Source organism: Gopherus evgoodei, chromosome 1 (genome assembly GCF_007399415.2).
Source record: "Gopherus evgoodei ecotype Sinaloan lineage chromosome 1, rGopEvg1_v1.p, whole genome shotgun sequence".
NCBI classification, from domain to species: Eukaryota; Metazoa; Chordata; order Testudines; family Testudinidae; genus Gopherus; species Gopherus evgoodei.
The window spans coordinates 111,643,760-111,669,252 of NC_044322.1; the positions used below are offsets into that span (position 1 = coordinate 111,643,760).

The 25,493-nt window shown below is 40.7% G+C and overlaps 1 protein-coding gene across 1 annotated transcript in view; it reads left to right on the top strand.

Moving 5' to 3' along the window:
- Nucleotides 1-25,493, top strand: part of UPF3A (UPF3A regulator of nonsense mediated mRNA decay) — a 54,382-nt gene that overhangs the window by 381 nt on the left and 28,508 nt on the right. The window contains exons 2-5 of the mRNA XM_030546090.1: nt 1,207-1,313; nt 19,524-19,630; nt 23,368-23,466; nt 23,595-23,705. Of these exons, the coding sequence (XP_030401950.1) occupies nt 1,207-1,313; nt 19,524-19,630; nt 23,368-23,466; nt 23,595-23,705 (424 nt within the window). The remainder of the gene's footprint in view (nt 1-1,206; nt 1,314-19,523; nt 19,631-23,367; nt 23,467-23,594; nt 23,706-25,493) is intronic.

A 25,493-nucleotide genomic window follows, 5' to 3' on the forward strand; every position in this document is an offset into this window, starting at 1 on the left:
GAGATTTGCCTGGGGGGTTTGCCCATGGGAATGGGGGGCGGGGACTTGCCTAAGAGGGGGAGGTGCGAAGGGGATTTGCGTGGGGTGGGAGAGCAGGGAAGGGGCGGGGACAGGGATGACAGGGGCTTGGGGTGGTGCAGGGGTACCAGGGTGGCAGCTTATTGAATGGTTGGCAGAGGTTCTAGGACCTCTTGTGAGACTCTACCCAGAATGGGGGGTAGGTTTTATATTCCAAAGATTTCTCATAGTGTTTAGCAGGCAGCGTGGTTTGTGGTTGGAGCGGTCTCGGTGCCTCAATTTGCCTATCTGCAAAGCAAGAATAAGGATATTGATCCACTTTTGTAACATGATTTGAGTTACAAGCACTATCACTGCAAATCTGTTTCCCTGGTCACATTTTGTGAGTTAAAAATCAAGATCATAGAAGTATCATAGAATATTAGCGTTGGAAGGGACCTCAAGATGACAAATGCTGTGGCAGAGGAGTAGGGAATTTGTCCCGGGGAAGGAGTCCCTGCAAAGCACCACAACACCAACTTTATTATTTTTTTTATGAAACAATTTTCATCTAAACACTTTACAAGCAATTCTTACAAAATTCCTTACAAATAGGGAAACTGCGGCACAGGAAGGCCGTGTGACTTGCTTAAAGTGAGACGGTGAGTGAGAGCTGGGAACAGAACACATGAATCGTGACCTCTTATTTCCCTGCTCTACACATTTGACAGCACTCCAGCCGTGTGTTTTTCATGCGAATTGTGTCCCTAACTGTTTTGTTGAATTAAATGGTAGAAGACATTAGGTCACATATAGTATGTATTATTCTTGCAACAAAAGTGTTTTGAGAAAGTTACTTCATGTTAAATCACTTTATACAGAGAGAATTTTGTATTTTATATATTTAGTGACTTAATTTGATTTTACATAACTTAATATATTTTATACTCAGCTCAACTATAGTTGCTTCTAAACTCTCTAGTTGTCCTACAATTATATTACATGTATTAGCTATCATTCCCTCATCTGTATGTGACAGAAACTGCATCCTAGTTTAGGAGTATATGGTAAGACTGGATCCCATTGAAATTGGTAGTTCTAGGGAGAGTTTTCAGAAAGATTCAATGTAGTTTGTTACTATTTTGACAATATTTAAATATTTAGATTAGTACTAAATGAGTCTTCACTTTTAACTGTATTACTTTATAGGTAGTTATTCGCCGGCTTCCTCCTAGTCTAACCAAGGAGCAACTGGAAGAGCAGCTACATCCGCTACCTGCCCACGATTATTTTGAATTTTGCACTGCTGATCCCAGGTGAGGAGGAGCTGTTTGTCAGCACTAAGAAGGAAAGAGGTACTTTCAATGAATTTGTAAGCAACCTATTTCACTAAGGGCTTGTCTACACTTAGCAGTGGATCGATGCACAGTGACCGATGCATTGGCGGTCGATTTAGCAAGTCTAGTGAGGACCCACTAAATTGACTGCAGCTCGCTCTTCCGTCAACTCCTGTACTCCGCCAGATCTAGAAAAGTAAGGGGAGTCGACGGGAGAGAGTCTCCTGTTGACAATGTGTAGTGTGGATCCTGCGGTAAGTAGATCTAAGCTACGTCGACTTGAGTTACACTATTCATGTAACTCAAATTGCGTAGCTTAGATCGACTTTTCCCTGTAGTGTAGACAAGGCCTCAGGAACCCTGGACATAGTCACATAACAAATTTATATTTTGTGTCTATGAAGCCTTTATCTTTTTTGTTTTAGTTAGGTAGGTAGTATTTTTATATATATATATTTTTTTATATATATTATGAACTATTTTCACTGGTGAAGTAGAACAGATGTTTTCCTAAACTTCTTGTACACCTTGTCTGACTTATTCTCTTTCTTGGTGTTGAGCTGGACAAATACTGCAGCCATTTTTCCACAAGTGTTCATTTGAATTTAAAATGAATTAACTTCTTCATTGTTCACATCTTGTTGCTTTCTACAGGCTTTCAGGCAATCAAGTTTTATTCATATGGATATTCACAAAAAGCTAATTTTAAATTTACACACCTGGGCACTCAAGGATAGCATCTTATTTCATTTATAGATTCCAAGGACAGAAATGATTTCCTGAATAACACTTCCTGTATTGTGACTCCTGTATAACACAGGCCACAAAATAATTCCTAGAACATTTAGAGAAACATCCAATCTTGCTTTAAAAATTGTAAGTGATAAAGAATCCCACTATGTCTGTGGTTAAATTGTTCCAGTAGTTAATTATTCTCACCTTTAGGAATTTACACCTTATTTGCAGTCTTAATTTGTCTAGCTTCAGCTTCCAGCCATTGGATCATGTTATACCTTTTGAAGAGTCCATTATTAAATATTTGTTCCCCATGTAGATGCTTCTAGATTGTCATCAAGCCATCCCTTAACCTTCTCTTTGTTAAATTGTTTGAGCTCTTTGAGTCTTTCACTATAAGGCATGTGTTCTAGACCTTTATTAATTTTTGTGGCTCTTTTCTGAACCCTCTTCGGTTTATCAATATCCTTGAATTTTGGACACCAGAACGGACACAGAATTCCAGTAGCAGTTGCACCAGTATCGAATATAGAGGTAAAATAACTGCTTTGCTGCTACTTGGGATTCCCTTGTTTATGCCTCCCAGGACTTCATTAGCTCTTTTGGCCAGTGTCACATTGGGAACTCATGGTCAGATGATTAACCACTGTGACCCAAAATCTTTTTCAGAGTCATTGCTTCCCAAGGTAGAGTCCTCTGTCCTGTAAGTATGGTCTACATCAGGGATCGGCACCTTTGGCACACGGCCCGTCAGGGAAATCTGCTGGTGGGCCGGGTCAGTTTGTTTACCTGCAGCGTCCACAGAGTCAGCCGATTGCAGCTCCCACTGGCTGTGGTTTGCTGTTCCAGACCAATGGGGGCTGCGAAAAGCGGTGCGGGCCAAGGGATGTGCTGGCCACTGCTTCCTGCAGCCCCCATTGGCCTGGAACAGCGAACCGCAGCCAGAGGGAGCTGCGATCGGCCAAACCTGCAGACACTGGAGGTAAACAAACTGACCCAGCCTGCCAGCGGAGTTCCCTGATGGGCCATGTGCCAAAGGTTGCTGATCCGTGGTCTACATTCTTTGTTCTTATATATGTTTACATTTAGGTGTGATTAAAACACACATTGTTTGTTTGCACCCAGTTTACCAAATGATCCAGAGCTCTCTGAATCAGTGACCTATCCTCTTCGTTGTTTACCGCTCCCCTAACTTTTGTGTCATCTGCAGACTTTATCAATGATGATTTTATGTTTTCTTCCAGATCATTGATAAAATTGTTAAATAGCATACAGCCAAGAACTGATCCCTGTGGGACCCCACTGGAAACATACCCTCTCAATGATGATGCCCCATTTACAGTTGCATATTGAGAGTTATCAGTTAGCTAGCTTTTAATCCATTTAATATGTGCCATGTTAGTTTTATATTGTTCTATTTATTTAATCAAAATGTTGTGTGATACCAAGTCAAATGCCCTGTAGAAGTTTAAAGTACATTACATCAACTCTATTATCTTTATTAACCAAACTTGAAATCTCATCAAAAATGTATCAAGTCAGTTTGGCAGAATCTATTTTCCATAAATCCATGTTTATTTGCATTAATAACATTATTATCCTTTAATCCTTTATTAATCAAATCCACTATCACCCACTTCATTATCTTACCCAGGATTAATGTCATGCTGACAGGCCTATAATTACCTGGGTCATCCCATTTACTCTTTTTAAAAATTGGCACATTTGTGTTCTTCCAGTCTTCTGGAACCTCGCCAGCACTCCAAGACTCATTGAAAATCTACGCTAACATCCAATATATTACTATTTATTTCATTAACAATTTCAAAAACAGTTAAACAAAATAAGAAAGTTAACTAACAAAGAATATAAATTGAGGTTGCTAATACATGTATTTAATATGCATGGTGCCATAAACGTTAAGACAGCATTCACTGGCTAACAAAACAAATTTCACAAAGGGAAGAAATGTACCCTTAATGCAACCCAAACACCCTTAAAATTGTCATGAAGCAATTGTACATGGATATGTATCCTAAATTAATAGAGTGTGCAGTGTATAGCTGTGCATATCTAACATTTTCTTCTTAGAGAATTGTCTCTAGCACATCCAAACTAAAGGCATGTGTGCACCTCTGGTTATAACCCTCGAACTGTTTATTAGCAATGACTGTTGGAGCGCTGAGCCCCTCAGACATTGAACCACCAGCTGAGGCTACAAAGAGGGGAAATAGTTCTCAACTGCCAAATTTCCTTTCCATAATCTCACTTGTGTGGTTGCTCCATACTTGTCATTTTTATTTGAATCAGTTTAAGACAGTTTTAATTAGTTAAGTGATAGATTTACTGTAAGTTAATGTAGAGTAGTTTTGTTATGTTCAGTTATTTAGTCTGTCAGTCTAGGCTGTTCATATGCCAACCTGGAGTTTGGCAGATACTGAAGAAAACAAGGATTCAAGGGCACTCTATCTGTAATGGATCAGCACTCTTAAGTGCCTTCAAATGTCGAAGTGTGATGTTCTGTGGGCTCCTGTTCAGCCTGTGCTGCCCTTTCCAGTAGATAATGGAAAAATAACAAAGGCAGATTGAAACCTTCTCCTAAAAGAGTTTCTCTGTTTTCAATGGATTTGTTTGGCTATCTGCCAGGAAATGTTCCAAGCAGTCTGGGGCACAAGTCCATAGAGAACCATCTTTCCTAGAAAGATTAGGCAACTCAAAGCAGGTCATAGATTTAAAGTTTATTTTTCTCTCCTCGCATTCCTGCAAATAAATATTTTTCATGCAGAAAGACCTAATTGTGAAGGCTACCGTCTGATCTTTGTCTGGCTTGTTTAACTGCCTGTATGCCAGGACTCTGGTGAGGGTTTTGCAAACTCTGTCATATTCTGTGTAACCATTGTCCTCTCCAATATAGAAAATAACAGAACACATACACCTCTACCTCAATATAACGCTGTCCTTGGGAGCCAAAAAATCTTACTGCGTTATAGGTGAAACCATGTTATACTGAACTGCTTTGATCCACCGGAGTGCGCAGCCCCACCTCGCCCCAGAGCTCTGCTTTACCATGTTATATCCGAATTCATGTTATATTGGGTGGCATTATATCGAGGTAGCAGTGTATAACAGAAACACTGCCATGTGGTTTACGTGACCAACACAGCTTTAATTTTGAGTATTGAGCACCAGACCATCAAAATTGTCAGGTAAATGTGAACAGCACTTAAAGAGGAAAAAGTTGCATTTTGCTCATGGATGTTGCAAATGTTGAAAAAGGGACTAAATAGATTGAGTAAGTTATTTAGTGTGAACTTTTTTCTGAGCTGTAGGGCTTGCAGTACCCTCATGACTTGCTGATACTGCTGTCCCATTCATGTATCTCTGAAGAGGCAGATCATTCTGTACTGGTGGGAGAAAGATGAGGGCACACTTAAATCACTTTGTAAAATTCATCTGCTTTAAAAAATTACTCTTGACAATTAAGTAAAGCAAAAAGTACAAGGAAAATAAAGCTGCATTTTCAAATGTTATTTGGTTACTACATTTTGAGGTGTTGAAATCTGTGAATACATAATTTTTAGAAAATAAAGAAAATAAACACTGAAGACTCTGACATCTGTTTCTTGGGATGTCAGACTTTTTTTATGCTTCTTTGACCCTTAAATAAACTAATGATCTGTAGGGTTGGACTGAGAGGCACCTTTTCCCTCTATGATTTGTACTCAGATTCTGTGCTCAGTCATCAATCTGATGTCTCCAAAGAGACTTAGGCCTTATCTACATGGAAATTGTTTTTGGTATATCTGCGTTTTTTTACACGAGCTGCCTTGTGTCCACACATAAACAATCTTTTTTTCCTTTGTTTTGCTTCTTATACTCCTATGGTTAATCTGCTTTGGTAACAACATAACACAATTTCTGAATGAGTTATACTGCTATAAAGTTCATGTGGATACATCCCCATTTGAATTAACTGTACTACTTCAGGTGGTCATCCCATTGATATCCCACACTCATTGCTTCACATTGGACTGGTTTGTCTGGTTACCTGTGCATTCTCGAATGCACAGGGGTTATCTTGATTAGCTATCCCCCAATGGTTTCATTGCTGACACACTCCAAGCCCATCTAAAAGGAGCAAATTCAGTTTCATCTTTCCAGCAGTCACTGAAATGCAAAGATCTATAAGTGGCTAACAGATCAAAAACAGGAAAAGGAGCACTCTCAGGACACGTTCCAGTGCCACACCAAAGTGCTGCAGCAGAATTACAAAAACACCGAAGACAAAATCAAAATCCCAGTGCACTCGCCTGCTATGAAGAACTGAATCCAATTTTTGCCATAGAGGCCACCACAAAACCCCAGTATACGTGGGATCGTTTGGCCACAATCCTCAGTGAGCCAGGCATGCCTTCAGAAACCCCACAGGAAGCCTTGAACTCCCAGGCAGGAGACGATTCCTCTAGACAACCAAGATTTCTTCAGCACTCCTTCCAGCCAGCCAGAGATTCAGTCAGAGATGCCTCCCCAGTGCCCAGCCAGAGACAATATGGCAGAGTGGACCTCATCCAGTAAGTATTAAGCAATTGTCAGACCTATTAATGCCTGTTTAGGGGGATTTGGAAAACTTTCATCTGGATACTGGCTGTGCCCTGTCATGTCTGGCAGATATTGTCACAGCAGAGCATGGACATGTCTGCCCCAACGCAGCACCCTTTGGCCTCCACTTGCTTGGCTTTTCTCCAGCCCCCGCAGCATGCTCAAAATGGCACCTAAAACAGAAAATACAACAGTTACAAGTGGATTTTTTAATCCCAAAAATATTTAATTACATGCCCAAAACATATATCCCCTTTCTTTCCCATGCTGCTTGATGCTTCTTGCTTCTCAGCCACTTCTGCCTACTTTCCGTGCTTGTCATTCTTGTGGTGCTGAAAAAGATAGTGGCCCTGCAGCTGTGAAAAAAAAAATTAAAAAGACAAATACATTGCATCTTAGTCAGTTTTATTGTAGCAAAACAAAAAGCAAAAAATACACCAGTAGAAAATGCATGTAAGCCCTCAGTTTTGTCATTGCCCTGAGCTTTTTTAGATCTTAAGATTTTCATACATGTAAAGTTAAACATGTTAAATTGGCCATTTGAGATTACAGAGGCTGTTTTAAGTCTTTTATGTTGCATAGACTCTGTAAAGTATTTGTGATATGCAGGTGTTACAAAAGGATCTTTTCATCAAGCACTCATTTATTGCAGTATATTACATTCCTAAACCCATTGCATTGTTAACAGGACATGCCTCACAGCTGCAAAATTCTATATTTTTTATAGCACACTTTGCTCTCGTCCAATGGTATGATAAATGAGAATTGTAGGCAAAGATAGCAATCTAGTTTGGCAAGCATTTGCCAAGTTGCTGCTTGCTTCTTAGGGCCACCCATCTAGGTAGTGTTTCCCTTCCATTAAGCAACAGTTTGAGGGAGCACCATCCAGGCATGTAGCGTGTTGCATATTTTCTAAGTTGTCTCTTTACCTTTCTGCACAGGACCCATCTCTGCCTCTTAAGAATACACCTCAGGATAATATTCCCCATTTAAGGACCACCCCCTGGGGTGTACATGCAATTATTAGCCTATTCCTTGGGGAACCACACTCTCCATTCTTCTCACCCCCTAAAAATTGTATAAGGGGTCATTTAAAGGGTATCTTTACACCATGGTGTAGAGATCTGACCTGATCTGAGGCAAAATAACTTAAATTGTCTTACCATCTTCTAGCACGCCAGGCCAGACAATGGAATTCCAAAATTGATAATTTGATGGTAAATAATAGAAGTAACATTCTGTCATTGTTGGCATGATGGCTGATATTGGTACAGTAACTGCTTTATTGTTTCTCTGTTCTCCTAGCAACTGGCCTGGCATGGCCCACATAGAGAGGAGCGTTATCAGTAGCTGAGTGCCTGGTCAACCACCAAGGGAAGAGAAAGAGGATGAGGGAGGAGATGTTTTCTGACCTCATGAGTGGGTACTAGCACAAAGCAAAAAACCCAAAAGATTGGAGGGGAGCGTACACTTCCATGACAGCAGCCCCAAGAGTTGATTGACCAACACCAGACTGGTTAGTTAGTGACCAGTAACAATTGGATAAGGCAGATTTCCAGATGACAATGGCCACATACTTCTCCACATTGAGAGGAACTGTGATATTAGTGATTTGGCACTGGAGTTCTAGGGTAAGTTCTGTGTAGATTCCAGGGAACTGGCCTTCCACTTCCACTGCTAGTTATACCAGGACTACCTTCAGTGATGGCTAGCCAGGCCCAGAGACAGTGCTCCACCAAGTGAAGCCAGTCCAGTAAAATGTCATGCAGAAGTAACTGCTTGGTTTCATTCTCCTCCTCCTCTAGCAGTATCCATGTGAAATCTTAGTGGTTATAGTGATGGCATTCTTCCTTCTCCTCAAAAGCACCTGCCTGCATGATTAACAGTACCTCTGGACTGTGTTTGTATTAATGAGTGTCTGCGTCATGGTGTTCCATGCTGCCTGATAGCAGTTTGAAAATTTGTTTGCAACTAAAACAGTTGAAAATGACTCGCTAGTGAAAACCAGACCAGTTTTGGGATACTGTGGAAGGAATCATTGGAATTTGACACCAAGTCCCAGAGGCCCAGTAGATATCCCACAATCCAACACGATAAGCAAACCATACTGCACTGAGTATAGAACAGTGAATCCTGGGATACCTGCCCAAAATGCTGTTCACTTTTTTCAAAAAAGCGTGATACTGTGTGAATGCTACAATTCACAAAAGAAGTAGCTTAAACCACTTCACACAAAACAGTGTTGATGCACTCTTTTAGTTTAGTTATAACTATAATTATAGTGAAGAAAGCTGTGTTGAAAAAGTGTCCCCTGTAGACAAGGCCCAACGGCCCAATCCTGTGCGTTTTTGAGTGCCTCTTGAAAAGCACCTAAGACCCTTAGAGTAGAGCACATTTTGCAGAGCTTCCAAAGGACAATGGCTATTTTCGGGTTGATAGGGTTAGTATACTTTTGATCATCCAGAAGTTCATAATATCCCTAATTTCCACTGCCTTGCACCTTATGTGGTCATTTATACACATGCAAAGTGAAGGTCTTATAGATATATAATGCTGTCAATTCAGAATTACCAATTCTAAATGTATAGCTCCTTTTCACTCATACACTTTACATATTATAAATGACCACACAAAGTGCAAAGCAGCACATAATCTGGTCCAGTGTATTTTAGCTTGACATCACAGTGTATGTGGACAATTGTCAAATTTTGTTCCTCAACTATATTTTAGTATGTACATGGATGGGGGAATTTATTTCAGACTCCATAATGTGTGGGGAAAGGGGTTTACAAGAGCAGAAATGCAAGAAAATTGACAGTTTATGTTCCTGTCACATCAGGGCACAAGGAGGAATCCCTTCATTTTCTGACTAATATCTGTGGTAAAATTGTTGTAGGTATCTTGGCTGTGAGTCTTCTCACTTTTGTGGTCTTGTGTTATTTCATTGTAGGTTGTGGAGGTTTTTTTTGTAATATATATAAACCAAATGTTTCTATTCCCCCCCAGCCCTTCTGAACCCCAGTCTGTGACCCCCACAGCAGCCCCATGTGCCTCACAGTGTCTGTCCCCCATACCTGTGCCTCCTGACCTGGCCCCACGTGGAGCATGGTGTGAGGAACACAGCCTCTTCTCTTCCCTATCTGCAGCTGGGGCTGGCTGGGGAGCAGCTGCTCTCTGTTCTGTTGCCACAGTGGCCCCTGATGGGCGAAAGGCATAATTGCAGCACCTTTCTGCAAGGAAAAAAATTCTGCGTAGCACATAAATTCTGCTTGTGCACAATGACGCAGAATTTCCCCAGGAGTAACTATTAGGCACCTCACAAGGAGAGTATAAAGTGGAAAGCTTGATAGCTTTCACACCTCTCATATTTCCCAGAGTACAACAGTGATCCCAAACTGGCTGGCCCTACCTCTCTGATTCATCTCCTAGAAAGTAAATATCTTGGGTTTGTCTGTGGAAATGGCTTCATTTGAGGAATGAACCCACAATTGCTAAGTACTCTCATAGCCATACTTATTTATTGTAATAAACTAACTATAGCTAGGGGAGAATCACACTTTGATAGTGCAACTTTGCACACGTTTTTGCATTTTTGTGTGCTATGAATGGTGTTTTTGGTCCATAATATTTAAAAGCTTTTATTACTGTAAATATTGTGGCTACACTGGATCCCTTCAAAACATGCAAGATAATTTTTGATGTCTGTATTTTCCAGAGTACAAAATTCTGTCCACTCTGGTAGTCATATATTTAACCTCTGCTAACAGCAATAATAAATGCTTAATGTAAAATAAAATTCACTGTTTTAAATGTTTGACTCAATTGTGAAGTGTATTCAATATAACAAATGTAAATGTAAAAGGACAGAAAAATATTGCTGTTTCATATGTCGGGGGAAAATAGATTGTGGTGCAAAAGTAGGTGGAAAACATCTGCTACTGAAATATTAGGTGTTTAGAAATGTTTCTGAGAGAATAAATATTTTTTGTTTTCTATTCTCTTTTACAATGGTTACTGTTCCGTGTCAAGATTCCTAATATTTTATAGGTAATAAGTGCCTGATCCTATAAAATGCTGAGCACCTTCAACTCCCATATAAAGTACGTGGAAATTGAGGATGCTCTGCAACTTTACAGGATCAGGACCTAAAAATGGCAAAAAATATTTTTCTTTTCTGCAAACAGTGGAGTACTAATCCTAAATTCATACACAAAACCTGTATTAATAGGAGTTGTAACCATCATCTACTTCCAGAGATATCTGGCAGTTGGTCCAAATGCATGCAACTCAGAGGCACAGCAGTTTCCTTAATGGACAGAGAAAGATCTATAGTTCTCCCTTCAGTTACACTCCTAATTTTTTTTTTGACAATATGAAATTGCAAGAATTTAAGGGATAAGGAAATAAGCATGAAATTGCTCCAGTTTTTTTTCCACATCTGATGTATTCAAAGAAGCCTGTTTCTGCTTCATCTGTCCTAGTGTATTTCTTTAATAGTTGAAATTGTTTATAAAAATACATTAAACATGTTTTTCAGTTTTGCCAGGCAGTAATTTTTCTTGGATGCGCAATTAATTTTTGGCATGTCTACCAAACAACTTCATTTATTTAATTAGGAATTTTATTAACAGATTCATTTTTCTTAGACTAACATTGTCTTTAATTCCAGCATTTCTGCTTTGGCAACAAAGAGCAACAAGTAAAAGTACTTGATATGAGCAGTTTAACTATGCAATCAAGTTAATCTCTAATAAATACTAAAATAATTTAGGCCTCAGTTCAGTCAGGCATCTAAGCATGTGTTTAACATGAAACACATGAGTACTCCTACTGAGATGACCAAGCACAGAGGAGAGAGCCCTCTGCTTCCTGAGAGGTGACAGTTACCCAAAAGTCTTGCTGGTTGTTCCAGCCATTAACAGCATACGCATGGTGCCTGTGTGATCTACATAAGAACGGCCATACCGGGTCAGACCAAAGGTCCATCTAGCCCAGTATCTGTCTGCCGACAGTGGCCAATGCCAGGTGCCCCAAGGGGAGTGAACCTAACAGGCAATGATCAAGTGATCACTCTTCTGCCATCCATCTCCATCCTCTTACAAACAGAGGCTGGGGACACCATTCTTTACCCATCCTGGCTAATAACCATATATAGACTTAACCACCATGAATTTATCCAGTTTTCTTTTAAACGCTGTTATAGTCCTAGCCTTCACAACCTCCTCAGGTAAGGAGTTCCACAAGCTGACTGTGCACTACGTGAAGAAGAACTTCCTTTTATTTTATTTAAGCCTGCTTGCCTATTAATTTCATTTGGTGACCCCTAGTTCTTGTATTATGGGAATAAGTAAATAACTTTTCCTTATCCCCTCTTTCTCTACATCACTCATGATTTTATATACCTCTATCATATCCCCCCTTAGTCTCCTCTTTTCCAAGCTGAAGAGGCCTACCCTCTTTAATCTTTCCTCGTATGGGACCCTCTCCAAACCCCTAATCATTTTAGTTGCCCTTTTCTGAACCTTTTCTAGTGCTCGAATATCTTTTTTGAGGTGATGAGACCACATCTGTATACACTATTCAAGATGTGGGTGTACCATGGATTTATATAAGTGCAATAATATATTCTCAGTCTTATTCTCTATCCCCTTTTTAATGATTCCTAACATCCTGTTTGCTTTTTTGACCACCTCTGCACACTGCGTGGACATCTTCAGAGAACTATCCATGATGACTCCAAGATCTTTTTCCTGACTCGTAGCTAAATTAGCCCTCATCATATTGTATGTATAGTTGGGGTTATTTTTTGCAATGTGCATTAGTTTACATATATCCACATTAAATTTCATTTGCCATTTTGTTGCACAATCACTTAGTTTTGTGAGATCTTTTTGAAGTTCTTCAGAATCTGCTTTGGTCTTAACTATCTTGAGTAGTTTAGTATCATCTGCAAACTTTGCCACCTCGCTGTTTACCCCTTTCTCCGGATCATTTATGAAGAAATTGAATAGGATTGGTCTTAGGACTGACCCTTGAGGAACACCACTAGTTACCCCTCTCCATTCTGATAATTTACCTTTAATTCCTACCCTTTGTTCCTTGTCTTTTAATCAGTTCTCAATCCATGAAAGGACCTTCCCTTTTATCCCATGATAGCTTAATTTACGTAAGAGCCTTTGGTGAGGGACCTTGTCAAAGGCTTTTCTGGAAATCTAAGTATACTGTGTCCACTGACTCTCCCTTGTCCACATGTTTGTTGAACCCTTCAAAGAACTCTAATAGATTAGTAAGACACAATTTCCCTTTACAGAAACTATGTTGACTGTTGCTCAACAGTTTATGTTTTTCTATGTGTCTGACAATTTTATTCTTAACTATTGTTTCGACTAATTTGCCCAGTACCAATGTTGGACTTACCGGTCTGTGATTGCCGGGATCACCTCTAGAGCGCTTTTTAAATATTGGCATTACATTAGCTAACTTCCAGTCATTGGGTACCAAAGCTGATTTAAAGGACAGGTTACAAACCTTAGTTAATAGTTCCACAACTTCACATTTGAGTTCTTTCAGAACTCTTGGAGGAATGCCATCGGGTCCAGGTGACTTGTTAATGTTGAGTGTATCAATTAATTCCAAAAACCTCCTGACACTTCAATCTGTGACAGTTCCTCAGATTTGTCACCTACAAACGCCAGCTCAGGTTTGGGAATCTCCCTAACATCCTCAGCCTTGAAGACTGAAGCAAAGAATCCATTTAGTTTCTCCGCAATGACTTTATCGTCTTTAAGCGCGCCTTTTGTATTTTGATCATCAAGGGGCCCCACTGGTTGTTTAGCAGGCTTCCTACTTCTGATGTACTTAAAAAAACATTTAGTTATTACCTTTGGAGTTTTTGGCTAGTCGTTCTTCAAACATCTCTTTGGCTTTTCTTATTATACTCTTGCACTTAATTTGGCAGTGTTTATGCTCCTTTCTATTTGCCTCACTAGGATTTGACTTCCACTTTTTAAAGGAAGTCTTTTTATCTCTCACTGCTTCTTTTACATGGTTGTTAAGCCCTGGTGGCTCTTTTTTAGTTCTTTTACTGTGTTCCTTAATTTGGGGTATACATTGAAATTGGGCCTCTATTATTGTGTCTTTAAAAAGTGCCCATGCAACTTGCAGGGATTTCACTTTAGTCACTGTGCCTTTTAACTTCTAACTAACCCCCTCATTTTTGTGTAGTTCCCCCTTTTGAAATTAAATGCCACAGTGTTGGGCTGTTGAGATGTTCTTCCCACCACATGGATGTTAAATGTTATTATATTATGGTCACTATTTGCAGGCGGTCCTGCTATAGTTACCTCTTGGACCAGCTCCTGCGCTCCACTCAGGATTAAATCTAGAGTTGCCTCTCCCCTTGTGGGTTCCCATACCAGCTGCTCCATGAAGCAGTCATTTAAAGTATCGAGAAATTTTATCTCTGCATTTCGTCCTGAAGTGAAATGTTCCCAGTCAATTTGGGGATAATTGAAATCCCCCACTATTATTGGGTTCTTAATTTTGATAGCCTCTCTAATTTCCCTTAGCATTTCATCATCACTATTACTGTCCTGGTCAGATGGTTGATAATAGATCCCTAATGTTATATTTTTATTAGAGCATGACATTTTTATCCATAGAGATTCTGTGGAACATGTGGATTCGCTTAAGATTTTTACTTCATTTGAATCTACATTTTCTTTCACATATAGTGCCTCTCCTCCCCCTGCACGACTTGTTCTGTCCTTCCGATATATTTTGTACCCTGGAATGATTGTGTCCCATTGATTGCTCTCAATCCACCAGGTTTCTGTTATGCCTATTATATCAATATCCTCCTTTATCACAAGGCACTCTAGTTCACCCATCTCAACTTAAATGTTCTTCTAATGTCAAATCACAAATCTTTTCTACTTATAAAGTAAACAAACCCAAGTTAAATTAACAGTATTGTTTCTTACTCTATTCTATATGCATATGGAAATATATCTAAAAAAGCATTGACTGTTTCTCATTGAAATCAATGGGAGAGAAACTCATTCTATCATAGTACAGCCTTTTCACATGGTCATGGCTACCTCCGTATAGTACACTCAGTACTATCCACTTGCATAGAAATATTGACTCTTTTATCAATATAATTCAATTCATATTTATTTTTATAGATAAAATACATTTTACAGATATAAATTTAAATGTCATTAACACTGTTTCCTTTAGACTGATGTCTTTCATTGAGTTATAAATATAACATTTTTATTTTTAAATTTATATATAAATTGAAAAATTTCTCAGTTTAAGATCCCATTGGAATCAGTGTTCTTTAGAAATGCTAGATAATGAACATTTCATATACGGTAAATGAGTATCCATCCCGTTAGCTCTGTCTAATTCAGAAGGATCAGATAAATTCTCCTTCGAGTTTGTGTCCTCATGAATCCCACTCTAGCTGTATGTGTGCCCCACATACATAAGATTGGAATCTTTGAAAAGCAGTGTCTGTTGGACCACACCTGCACTATGCATGCCTTTGTGCCCCTCACCCGAGACATAAAGGGCAGAGCAACTGCACCTGTCCTTCCTTTCCCCCTTACTGTGTGGGGCAGTGAAACAGAACAAGAGGTGTCCCACTACCATTACTGGAATCTGCATCAGTCATGAATTAGCTGGCTGATTAGGGTTAGCACTCAACTTTAAATTTTCTGCATTATTATTTTAGTTCCAACAAAAAATGTAAAAACCCCTGAATTTAATTTTTCCCTCTATGCAATACAAAATGGTAGCATCAAGCGCTCAAGCTTCAACCGTGTCCCTCCTATGATAGTCTAATTCCACTCACAGATAGCCACTGTCATTCTCTATTTTGTCTCACCGAGAGCCATATGTGAGACTGGTGCCCAATGTGTTGTTCATTCTCAACAAGAACAAAGTTCAGGGCCATGGGTCTGAATAATCCATGAGAGGAAATTCAGATCCTGAAGAGCAAGGATCATCTTCCAGGATGAATCCAACCTCTTCTAAGTCTCTGTCAGCCAATATCTCTGCTAGCTGGTGTGCAGCATCTAAGGTTGGAACTGGCATACATGCTTGGCACCATCAGGTAAGGAACTGGCATCAAATACTACCTCAGTACTGGTTACCAGCTCAGCACCAAAGACTAATACTGCCTCTTCAACAAGGCAAAAAAAGGCCCAAACACCAGGATAAGCGCTTATCTCTTTCTTTCCATAAGAAGAGGCACAAACCATTGGAATATCATGCGGGAAGATCTGGATGATCTTGAAGCTTGGATGCCCACTTCATCAGATGCATGTGACGAAGTGGGTATTCACCCACGAAAGCTCATGCTCCAAAACGTCTGTTTGTCTATAAGGTACCACAGGGTTCTTCGCTGCTTTTACAGATCCAGACTAACATGGCTACCCCTCTGATACTTGAAGTTTGGAGCAACAGAAAAGGGATGAAATTTAATACTACAAAGTGCAAAGGTCATGCACTTAGGGTCTATAAGAATTTCTGGTATAAGCTGGGGGCTTATCACTTGGAAGTGATAGAGGAGGAGAAAGGTTTGTGGGTCAATCACAGGATAACTATGAGCCACCAGTGTGATGCAGCTGTGAAAAAGGCATATGTGGTCCTAGGATGTATCAGGCAAGGGATTTCCAGTAGAGATAAAGAAGTGTTAATTCCATTGTATAGGGCACTGTTAAGACCTCCTTTGGAATACTGTTTACAGTTCTGGTCATCTTAGTTCAAGAAAGATGAATTCAGACTGGAACAGGTGCAGAGAAAAACTACTAGGATGATCAGAGGAATGGAAGGCCTGTCTTACGTGAGGAGACTGAAAGAGCTTGGATTGTTTAGCCTAGCAAGAAGAAGGCTGAGTGGGGATATGGTTGTTTTATATAAATACATTGGGGAGGAGATAAACAGCAGGGAGGATGAAGAGCTATTTAAGCTAAAGGTGTTGGCACAAAAATATTGGATATAAACTTCAGAACTCCAGCTGGTTATCGGCAGGGCTTGAAAAGGATTTTCCCCCAAGTGAATTGTCTCATTTATTGATTGATTGTCTCCCTCCTCTGATGCATGCAAGATGGCCACAGCTACCATGGCTGTTCAATCCAATTTCAGTTCTTACCCTCCATTCCCCATCTCTCTTTAGGGACACTTCTCATAAAAATCAGCTAAAGGAAAGTGACCTCTCTGCATTTGTAGGACCCCAGAGGAGTTTCTGCTGAAGTGGAGGGGAGAAGCATCTACTCCCAATATATCTTTATCCCCCCTCAAAAAGGGATCCTAACATAGACCTAAAAAGATTGAGCAAATCCTGAACTGTTTCAGATTTAGGATGGTAATGATTGCCTGCATTGTCCATTCCCTTTGGGTTCAACACTGGTTCCTGGCTTAGCTTACAAGATACATGCTTCAGTATTGCCATCCACCCAGCCCACAGGAAGTATCTCCAATTCACAGTAGGGCGTCATAACTATCAATTCAAAGTTCTACCATTGGGTCTCTCCATATTACCAAGAGTCTTCACAAAATGCCTAGCTGCATTGGCAGCACATCTGAAGAGACAGGGTATTCATACGTATCCATATGTAGATGATTGGCTGATCCAAAGTAGGGCCCAACAGGAAGTTGCCACAGCTCAGCTCTGGATTATGTCCTTCTTTTATCCAGATAGCTGGCCCTCTTGGTCAGTTATGAAAAATCATCTCTCAACCAACCAGAAACAACCAAGTTTATAGAAGCCTTAATTGACTCCAAATCAGCTAAAGCATATGTTTCAAAAGACAGATTTATTTATCTTCAGATGATAATTACCAGTATCAAATTGACTCCATCAACTACACTAAGAAACTTCCTCAGACTTTTGGGCCATGTGTCAGCTTGCACAGATGATGATGCTAGCCAGACTTCACCTGCATCTATGACAAGGGTGGTTACTGTTGTTGTATCACCTTGTAAGACATCAAATGAACGTGTGGGTTGTTGTCCCTATACTCATTTTATCAGCACTGAACTGGTGACCCCAAAAATGTTCAGACCGGGTGCCCTTCTCTGCCCCTCCTACACAGACATTGATCACAGATGCATCAGGTACAGGTTGAGGCACACACCTGGATCACCTCCAGGTACAAGGGACTTGGTTTTAAAAGGACATGACTCTTCACATAAATGTTCTAAAATTATGAACATTCAGAATAACTTGCATGGCATTTCCTGCCTGTTCTACATAATTCCACAGTATAGTTCCTTGCAGTCAACACAACTGCAATGCACTATATAAAGAAGCAAGAAGGTGCCTTTTAATCACCTCTGTGTCAGGAGGCAATCAAGTTATAGACATGGTGCCAACAACATGATATTACCCCAGTTGCTTTTTATCGGCCAGGAGTCAGAAATAACCCAGTAGACTTCCTAAGCAGACAGTTTATCACCGCCCACAAGTGATGTCTGAAGAGCTCTACCATCAATCCAATATTTCTGTGGTGGGGAAATCTATAGAATTGTTTGGCACCAAAGATAATATAAAATGCCCAGCCTTTTCTTCTGAGGAGGCATGAACCTGGGATCACTACAAAACACCTTCCTCATACCGTGGGGTCAAGGACTCATATATGTACACATTTCCACTGATTTGCTTGAGTACAATCAGGCAAGGTGCAGTTGCACTGATCTGATAGCTCCATATTGGCGAAGACAAGTCTGTCTAATTGTAATGGTCAGGGTATAGGCTGCTGGGCCAGTAGTGTCCGCTGGGCTGGGATTGAAGGCAGAAGACAAGACTAGTCACCAAGCCAAGTCAGGAGACGGAATACCAAGATCAAACTTGGGGCTGTACTTCCTGTGGTGCCTGAGCCTCCACTAATTGTTAGTTGCTGCTTTACTCTCCAGTGATGCTATGGATATTACAGCCTGCCCTTCATCCCTACTTTTTCATAGTCCTCCTTAGTTGGGATTCTGAATTGGCAGCAGAATTGTGAGATGGTTGCAGCAGCTCTGCTCATTGTGCCCATGGCAGGGGGCTGGAGAGGCATGAGCACATGTAGGGCACAGGCACAGCCCCAGCCCCAGCACACACTGCTTTTTAAAAGATTCTGCTGTCACATGTATGGGGACCATGTGGGATCCCCAGAGATGACAACATCTCAAAGAACACAGTTATTATCAGGTCAGTAACCGTTCATTCTTCTAGTGGAAATGTTTGGGTGTTGGCAATAACTGCAAATTACCTGCTGGATTTGTATACAAGTCTGTCAAAAATATATCATTTTGTTTTTATTTTTATATGTCCCAGGATATATTCTTGCTGTTTATCAAAAGGTTTAATCTTTTTTAAAGATGAATGTCTGTAAAAACTCAAAGTGACAGTTTGGCAGGTGCCAGTCAATCTAATCTCCCTCTCCGCAATATCATCAGCAAAAGACTTCCTGAGCATGCTCAAGAAGTACCCAGTGGCATTGCCAATATCCGTAGCTCTTATGTCACCATCATAGAAAAGTGGGCCTAATGGCTCTAAGGGGCACAGAATAGAAATACACACTCCAAGATTTGAAAAAAGAGACATTTGTCTCCTAATTCAGAATTAAACTCCATAGTTCCTGGATGATGAATATCCTGGAAATCAATTCCATTTTGCTTGGATCCTGTGATTTTGTAAATGTATGTGTAAAAGTTGCATTCTGTGATATGCAAGTTTAATGCAATCATTTCACAAGGCAGATGAGAATTATGACAGGAGTTTTCTAATTTTGCTTCTTTCTTCATTTCTGAACAATAAATTTCTGACAATAAATAACAAAATAAAATTGTTTCTTGTTGCAGTCTTTATCCTCATCTCTACTCAAGAGCATACATTAACTTTAGAAATCCTGATGACATCCTTCTTTTTAGAGATCGTTTTGATGGCTATGTCTTCATTGATAATAAAGGTTGGACAATTTACATTTTTAAAAAATCTCAGTGCAACCTGTTTATTACATATTTGATTTTTTTCTGGAATTAACATATATAAACCGGTAGCCTTTGTAGCACTTCAGGACAGTAAGTATTTTGGAAATCTTTACTCAATATAAGTAGTTAACTACATACTAAAACAAATAGTTAAAAGAGCATCAAGATTGCAAAGTCAAGCACTCAAAAGTTAAGAAATGCCAGATTTAAATTTGCCTGTCAGTCTTAATTTGGCCTCTTTGTGCTATGATATTGTCTTTATTTACAGGGTCATAGTCTGTTTTTTCCATAGGAATCCTGCCCCATTTGGTGCTTAAGATAATGGTGCTCTCTGAGTAGGTAGCTACTCAATATATTTTTTTTAATCCTCATCATTCAGCATGTGGTCACATCCTTATTTATCACACTATCCAAACCCTATTAATTTCCTCTTGGGCTTGTCTATGAAGCTCGTCACCATAGAATCTGAGTGTTTCACAAACATGAATGAATTGATCTTTACGCTATTCCTGGGAGACAAGGTAGTGTTATTTATCCCATTTTACACATGGGGAGTGGAGGCTGAGTCTCTACTACTTTTGGATGCCCAATTGGAGATGCCTATGGCCTGATTTTTCAGAGTACTTAGATTTTATTGTATGTTCAGAGCACAGTTTCTATTGACTTCAGTTGCAGTTGTGGCTGTTCAGCACTTTTGCAAATCAGACCTCGGTGTCTGAAGGTGGGTACCAAGAAAATGAAGGGCATGCAATTAGTGGACACCTGTGAAAAGCTTGGTTTAGGTTACTTGCCCAGTATCATGTAGGAACTTTGTGGTAGAGGCAGGAATAGAATTTATTTCTACAACTGCCGTAACTATCAAACCATCCTTTCTCTTCCTGCAGTCCCCTGCCTCTTTCAGTACATTCCTTCCAAATTCAGCAACAAATAAGATGGGTCCTACAGATAACACCTCAGTCACTGCACTGCCCTCATTCATTCATTCATTCATTTATTAATTCCAGCCATCCTGCACACTGAATGAGGCTGGGGGCAGTGTATACAACAGTATGTGATCCTGTTATTGAAGATTGGTTTAAGGGGGTCAAATTAAGGTGGTACAGATAACATTGATTCTGGCATTTTCTAACTTTTGCATGCTTGACTGCAACCTTAATGATCTTGTAATTTAAGGTACAGCTACACTGCAGCTGGGAGTGTGCGTCCCAGCTTGAGTAGACAGACATGTGCTATCTGTGCTTGAGCTAGTGCTCTAAAAATAGTAGTGTGGCAGCTTGGGAAGCTGTCCGAGTACAGTACTCACGGGGTCCAGGTGGGTTTGTATTCAGGCAGCTAGCCCCAGCTGCCACCCATGCTACCCCTGGCTACTCTACTATTTTTAGTGAACTAGTTCAAGCTGAGCTAGTGCGTCTGTCTTCTTGAGTTGGGAAGCACACTCCTAGCTGTAGTGTAGATATACCCTTTGTTTTTTAATGTAGTTTTCTAGGTTTTTAAAAAAAACAAACTGAAAAAAACAAATATCCATTATGTGGAAACCATATTGACCTCCACATGGGTCATCAGCAGGAGTGGGACCTTTAGATCCACAGCACAGACCTCTACCACTTGATCTATCTGAGTAACTGGTAGTAACAGTGGGCTGTTATCCTGTGTATGGATCAGCCAGTAGAGAGGGATGGGACACTTAATTTGCCATTGGTTTTCATGCTATTTGCTGGACAGCAAAGGAATTTTGAAATACAGAAATCCTGGGTTCAATTCCAGGTTCTGGAGAGGAGTGCCTTCTAGTGGTTAAAGACCCTTCAAATACCTTTGCCCTCAGACTCTCCCTGTTTCCTGGTGCTCTGGTCCTACTGCCCCTGTCTCCGCTCTCTGCTCTTATTCCCCTCTTGAGTTCCTATCCCTTTTTCCTTGTGCTTCTGTTTACTTTCCTTCCTCTTTCCTATCTTCCCTGCCTCCCCTAGTTCCTGCCCCATCCCTCCCTCTGCTCCTAATCTTCTCTTTTTCCACCTTCTCTATGGCTCTTGTCCCTGTCCTCACCTGTGCTTCTCTCCCCCCACAACTGTTACCCCTCCATTCTCCAATTCCTGTCCTTGTTCCACCCCATAGTCCTGTCCCACCTCTCCAGCTATTGCCACTATCTCCCCTGCTCCCATTGTCCCCCATACACCTGCTGTTCCTGCCCTTGCCCCATATTGGTTCCTCCTCCCTACCCACCCTGCTGCATTAGAGTGAAGTTGTTTCCTCTTCATCCTTGCTGCCTGCATGCCATCAGGTGGAGCACTGAGAACAATGGAGAGACCATCTCTCTGCTCTCAGTTCTGGTGCTGGGTGACACAGTGGCCCTGGGAGAACAATTGCAGGGAAAGTCCTACTCAACCTCCGCAGCCTTGGGATAGAGCATGCTCACTTACTTGGTGCAGTGGCACACGTGCAGTCAGGTTGGCACATAGGAGCTGTCAGGGATAGAGCATGCTCAGTGGAATCAGAATCTTTGGAGAATTTAGCTGCCGAACTCTGACAATTCTCTACTGAGCACGTACCAAATGAGATATTTTAGAGACTGGTTTGCCAAATTGGGGGGAATAGTCACAAGGAATGCAAAAAGCACATCCCTGGCACAAAGTTAACTCCCTGCCAAATTTCAAGTCCCCTCTCCAAAGTTGGGAGGTGTTAGGGCTTCTCAACAAAACAGTTGTAAGAATATTTTAAACATGGCAAAAAAATTATTTTTCCCTCAAGTCGGGTTTTCTAAAACTTTTTGGCAAGCCTCCATCTAGTTTCCAGTGAAGTTGGGCAACTTTTGAGTGAACGTGTGCAACTTTTGGATGAACTTGTGCTGATTTATAGTTTTGAGTGAAAAACAGGCAAAACTCAAAAGTTTCACATTGTTTTGACTCCAAAGAAATTCCATCTGTTTCATCTCAATTTTTCTTTAAGTTTTTTATTATTCTAACCCCAGAATTAGAGCAGAATTTATGGACTGAGAACCTGTACAAGTGAAAACAAGAAGGAGGCTTACACAAACCCATGTAAATTAAAATGACTGAGTTTCACACAGTTGCTAGATTTAAATGGAGATGTCACCTCCTTTGTCAACCCCTCCTAGCAACAAAACTTTATAGAAATATCTCAATTGTTTTATGCAGTGTTGTAGCCATATTGGTCTCAGGATATTAAACAGACAAGTGGAGTGAGGTAATATCTTTTATTGGACCAATTTCTGTTACTGAAAGAGATGATCTCTGGAGCTACACGGAGCCCTTTTTCAGGTCTGGTCAACTTCTTCACCAACAGAAGTTTGTTAACTCAGTGAAAATCTCTATAGATTTATATTCAAACTATGAATGATAAAAGAATGGGTTGATAGTGCAACTACTGATCTATTTTAATTATGACAGTCCTAGTAGGGATATCAAAATAAATTAAGGGCCAATTTCTGTTCTGATACTTGTGACAACAGTATCTGAAATCAAAGTGTGTCATTCAAATGCATATTTATTTATTTTACTCTGTAGATATTCATGGTACTACATGTTATTCATCTCTATCACTGGAGTCATTTAATTAGCAATTTAGCATGGGTTTTCAAAAGTGCTTACCACTGACTTCAATGGAAACAGAGTTAGGCCAGTGCTGTAGGCTGTTGAAAATCTCACTGTTAAATTACAAATATTTCCCTATCTAAAAATTGAGATTTGGTCTCTCTCTTAAGGTTTGGAATATCCTGCTGTGGTAGAGTTTGCTCCATTCCAAAAGATTTCAAAAAAGAAGCTTAAGAAAAAAGATGCAAAAGCTGGGAGCATTGAGGATGGTAAACACATTTTCTTGATCTCACGGTGGAAAAGCTACTCTGTTTATTGTTAATAAGATACTAATTTATTTCTGGTGTTGCAAAGTATAAATAGTTTATTAACGTTTTTTAAAAAAATGTTTTCACAGATCCAGAATATAGAAAATTTTTAGAAAGTTACTGTGCCGATGAAGAGAAAATCTGTGCTAATCCTGAGACTCTGTTGGGAGAGATTGAGGCAAAAACAAGGGAACTTATTGGTCTGTTTTGTTGATTTTTTTCCTCATTATTGATAATTTTAAAAATATGCTTTCATATTTTTGGGATACTACCAGCAGGATCTCCCCTATTCAGTCTAGCAGTGATTGAAAGTGTATTTATGTTCTCATTCTCCATTGGAGTAATGCCTGCAGCCACCTCATGTGGCGTACTTCTGCTGCTTCTTCATGCATGGAGCTCACACGTTCTGTATATACAGTGGCTTCAGAAACTGGTCCTTAGTATTTATAAAGGAATAGTCTATGAGTGTATAGTTGAAAGATGGTAGAAGAGCAAAAAATGGTAAAATGAAATAATGGGTAAGAGCCTCAATACTGCACTCACGCTTGGTCATGATCCTGAGTGCCTGCCTGGTGAAAGATGAAATACCCTGTCAGGATCATCTGGGGGCAGCCTGAAAAAAAAATCATACCTTGAACTAAATCTTGTTTATATAGACTTTCACATTCTACAGCAGGATCTGTATCCATCAGATCAAGTTTGAGCTCTTCAGGATTAAAGTATATTGGGTTTCATTGTTCAGCTTTCAACCATATGAACATTATTAATAATATACATATTTATATAGTTCATGAGGTATGCAAAGCAACAAAACAAATTGTATTTATGCCCTTTCCTGCTCCATTTTACTGTATAAAAACAGTCTAATTTTTTCCCATTGGCAAGTCAGCTTTTAAAAAAAAACAAAAAAAACCAGCTGTTGGACTGACCCTAGAGATTAGCCTTTTGATTAGTACTTTTCACGCGATGCTGAAAACCTAGATTTAATTCTCACCCTTAGTTTCTGGTCCTAGGAAGGGGTAGTTAAGTAATGTGAGGTATTCATAATCCTTAGCACAGGGACAGGCAAACTTTTTGGCCCAAGGGCCACATCTGGGTATGGAAATTGTTTGGCAGGCCATGAACGCTCACAAAATTGGGGGTTGGGGTGCGGGAAGGGGTGAGGGGTCCTGCTGGGGGTGCAGGCTGTGAGTGGGGCTGGGGATGAGGGATTGGGGCTGCAGGAGGGTATTCCAGGCTGAGACCAAGGGGGATTAGGGCTGGGGCAGGGGGTTGAGGCACGGGAGAGGGTCAGGGGTGCAGGCTCCTGGCGGAGCTTACCTCAAGCAGCTCCCGGAAGCAGTGGCATGTCCCCTCTCCGGCTCCTACACAATGGTACAGTCAGGCGGCTCTGCATGCTGTCCTGTCTGCAGGCATCACCACGGTTCCTGGCTGATGGGAGCTTCTGGGGCAGTGCTTGGGGCGTGGGCAGCGTGTGGAGCTGGAGGGGGGTCATGCCACTGCTTCCAGAAGCCATGTGGAGCCATGGCACACAGGGCTGCCCGGGGGGGCGGGGAAGGCAAGTGGGGCAATTTGCCCCAGGCCCCGGGCATCACAGGGACCTCCACGAGAATATAGTATTCTATAGTATTGCAACTTTTTTTCATGGAAGGGGCCCCTGAAATTGCTTTGCCCCAGGCCCCCTGAATCCTCTGGGCATTCCTGACGGCACATCTGGAGCAGGGTAAGCCCCCAACCCTTCTCCCCGGCTGGAGTGGGACAAGCCCCGGATTCTGTTCCCTGGTGGGAGCTCAAGGGCTGGATTAAAATGTCTGAAGGGCTGGATGTGACCCCCGGGCCATAGTTTTCCCACCTCTGCCTTAGCACTACAGGACATGAAAAACCAAGAGTGGGGATCAAATCTGGATTGCCTACATGGCACTAACCATTTAGCTAGTTGCTAGAGTCAGGCCAACTGTTTTTTTGGAGGGGGTGTGAGTGGGGGGGTG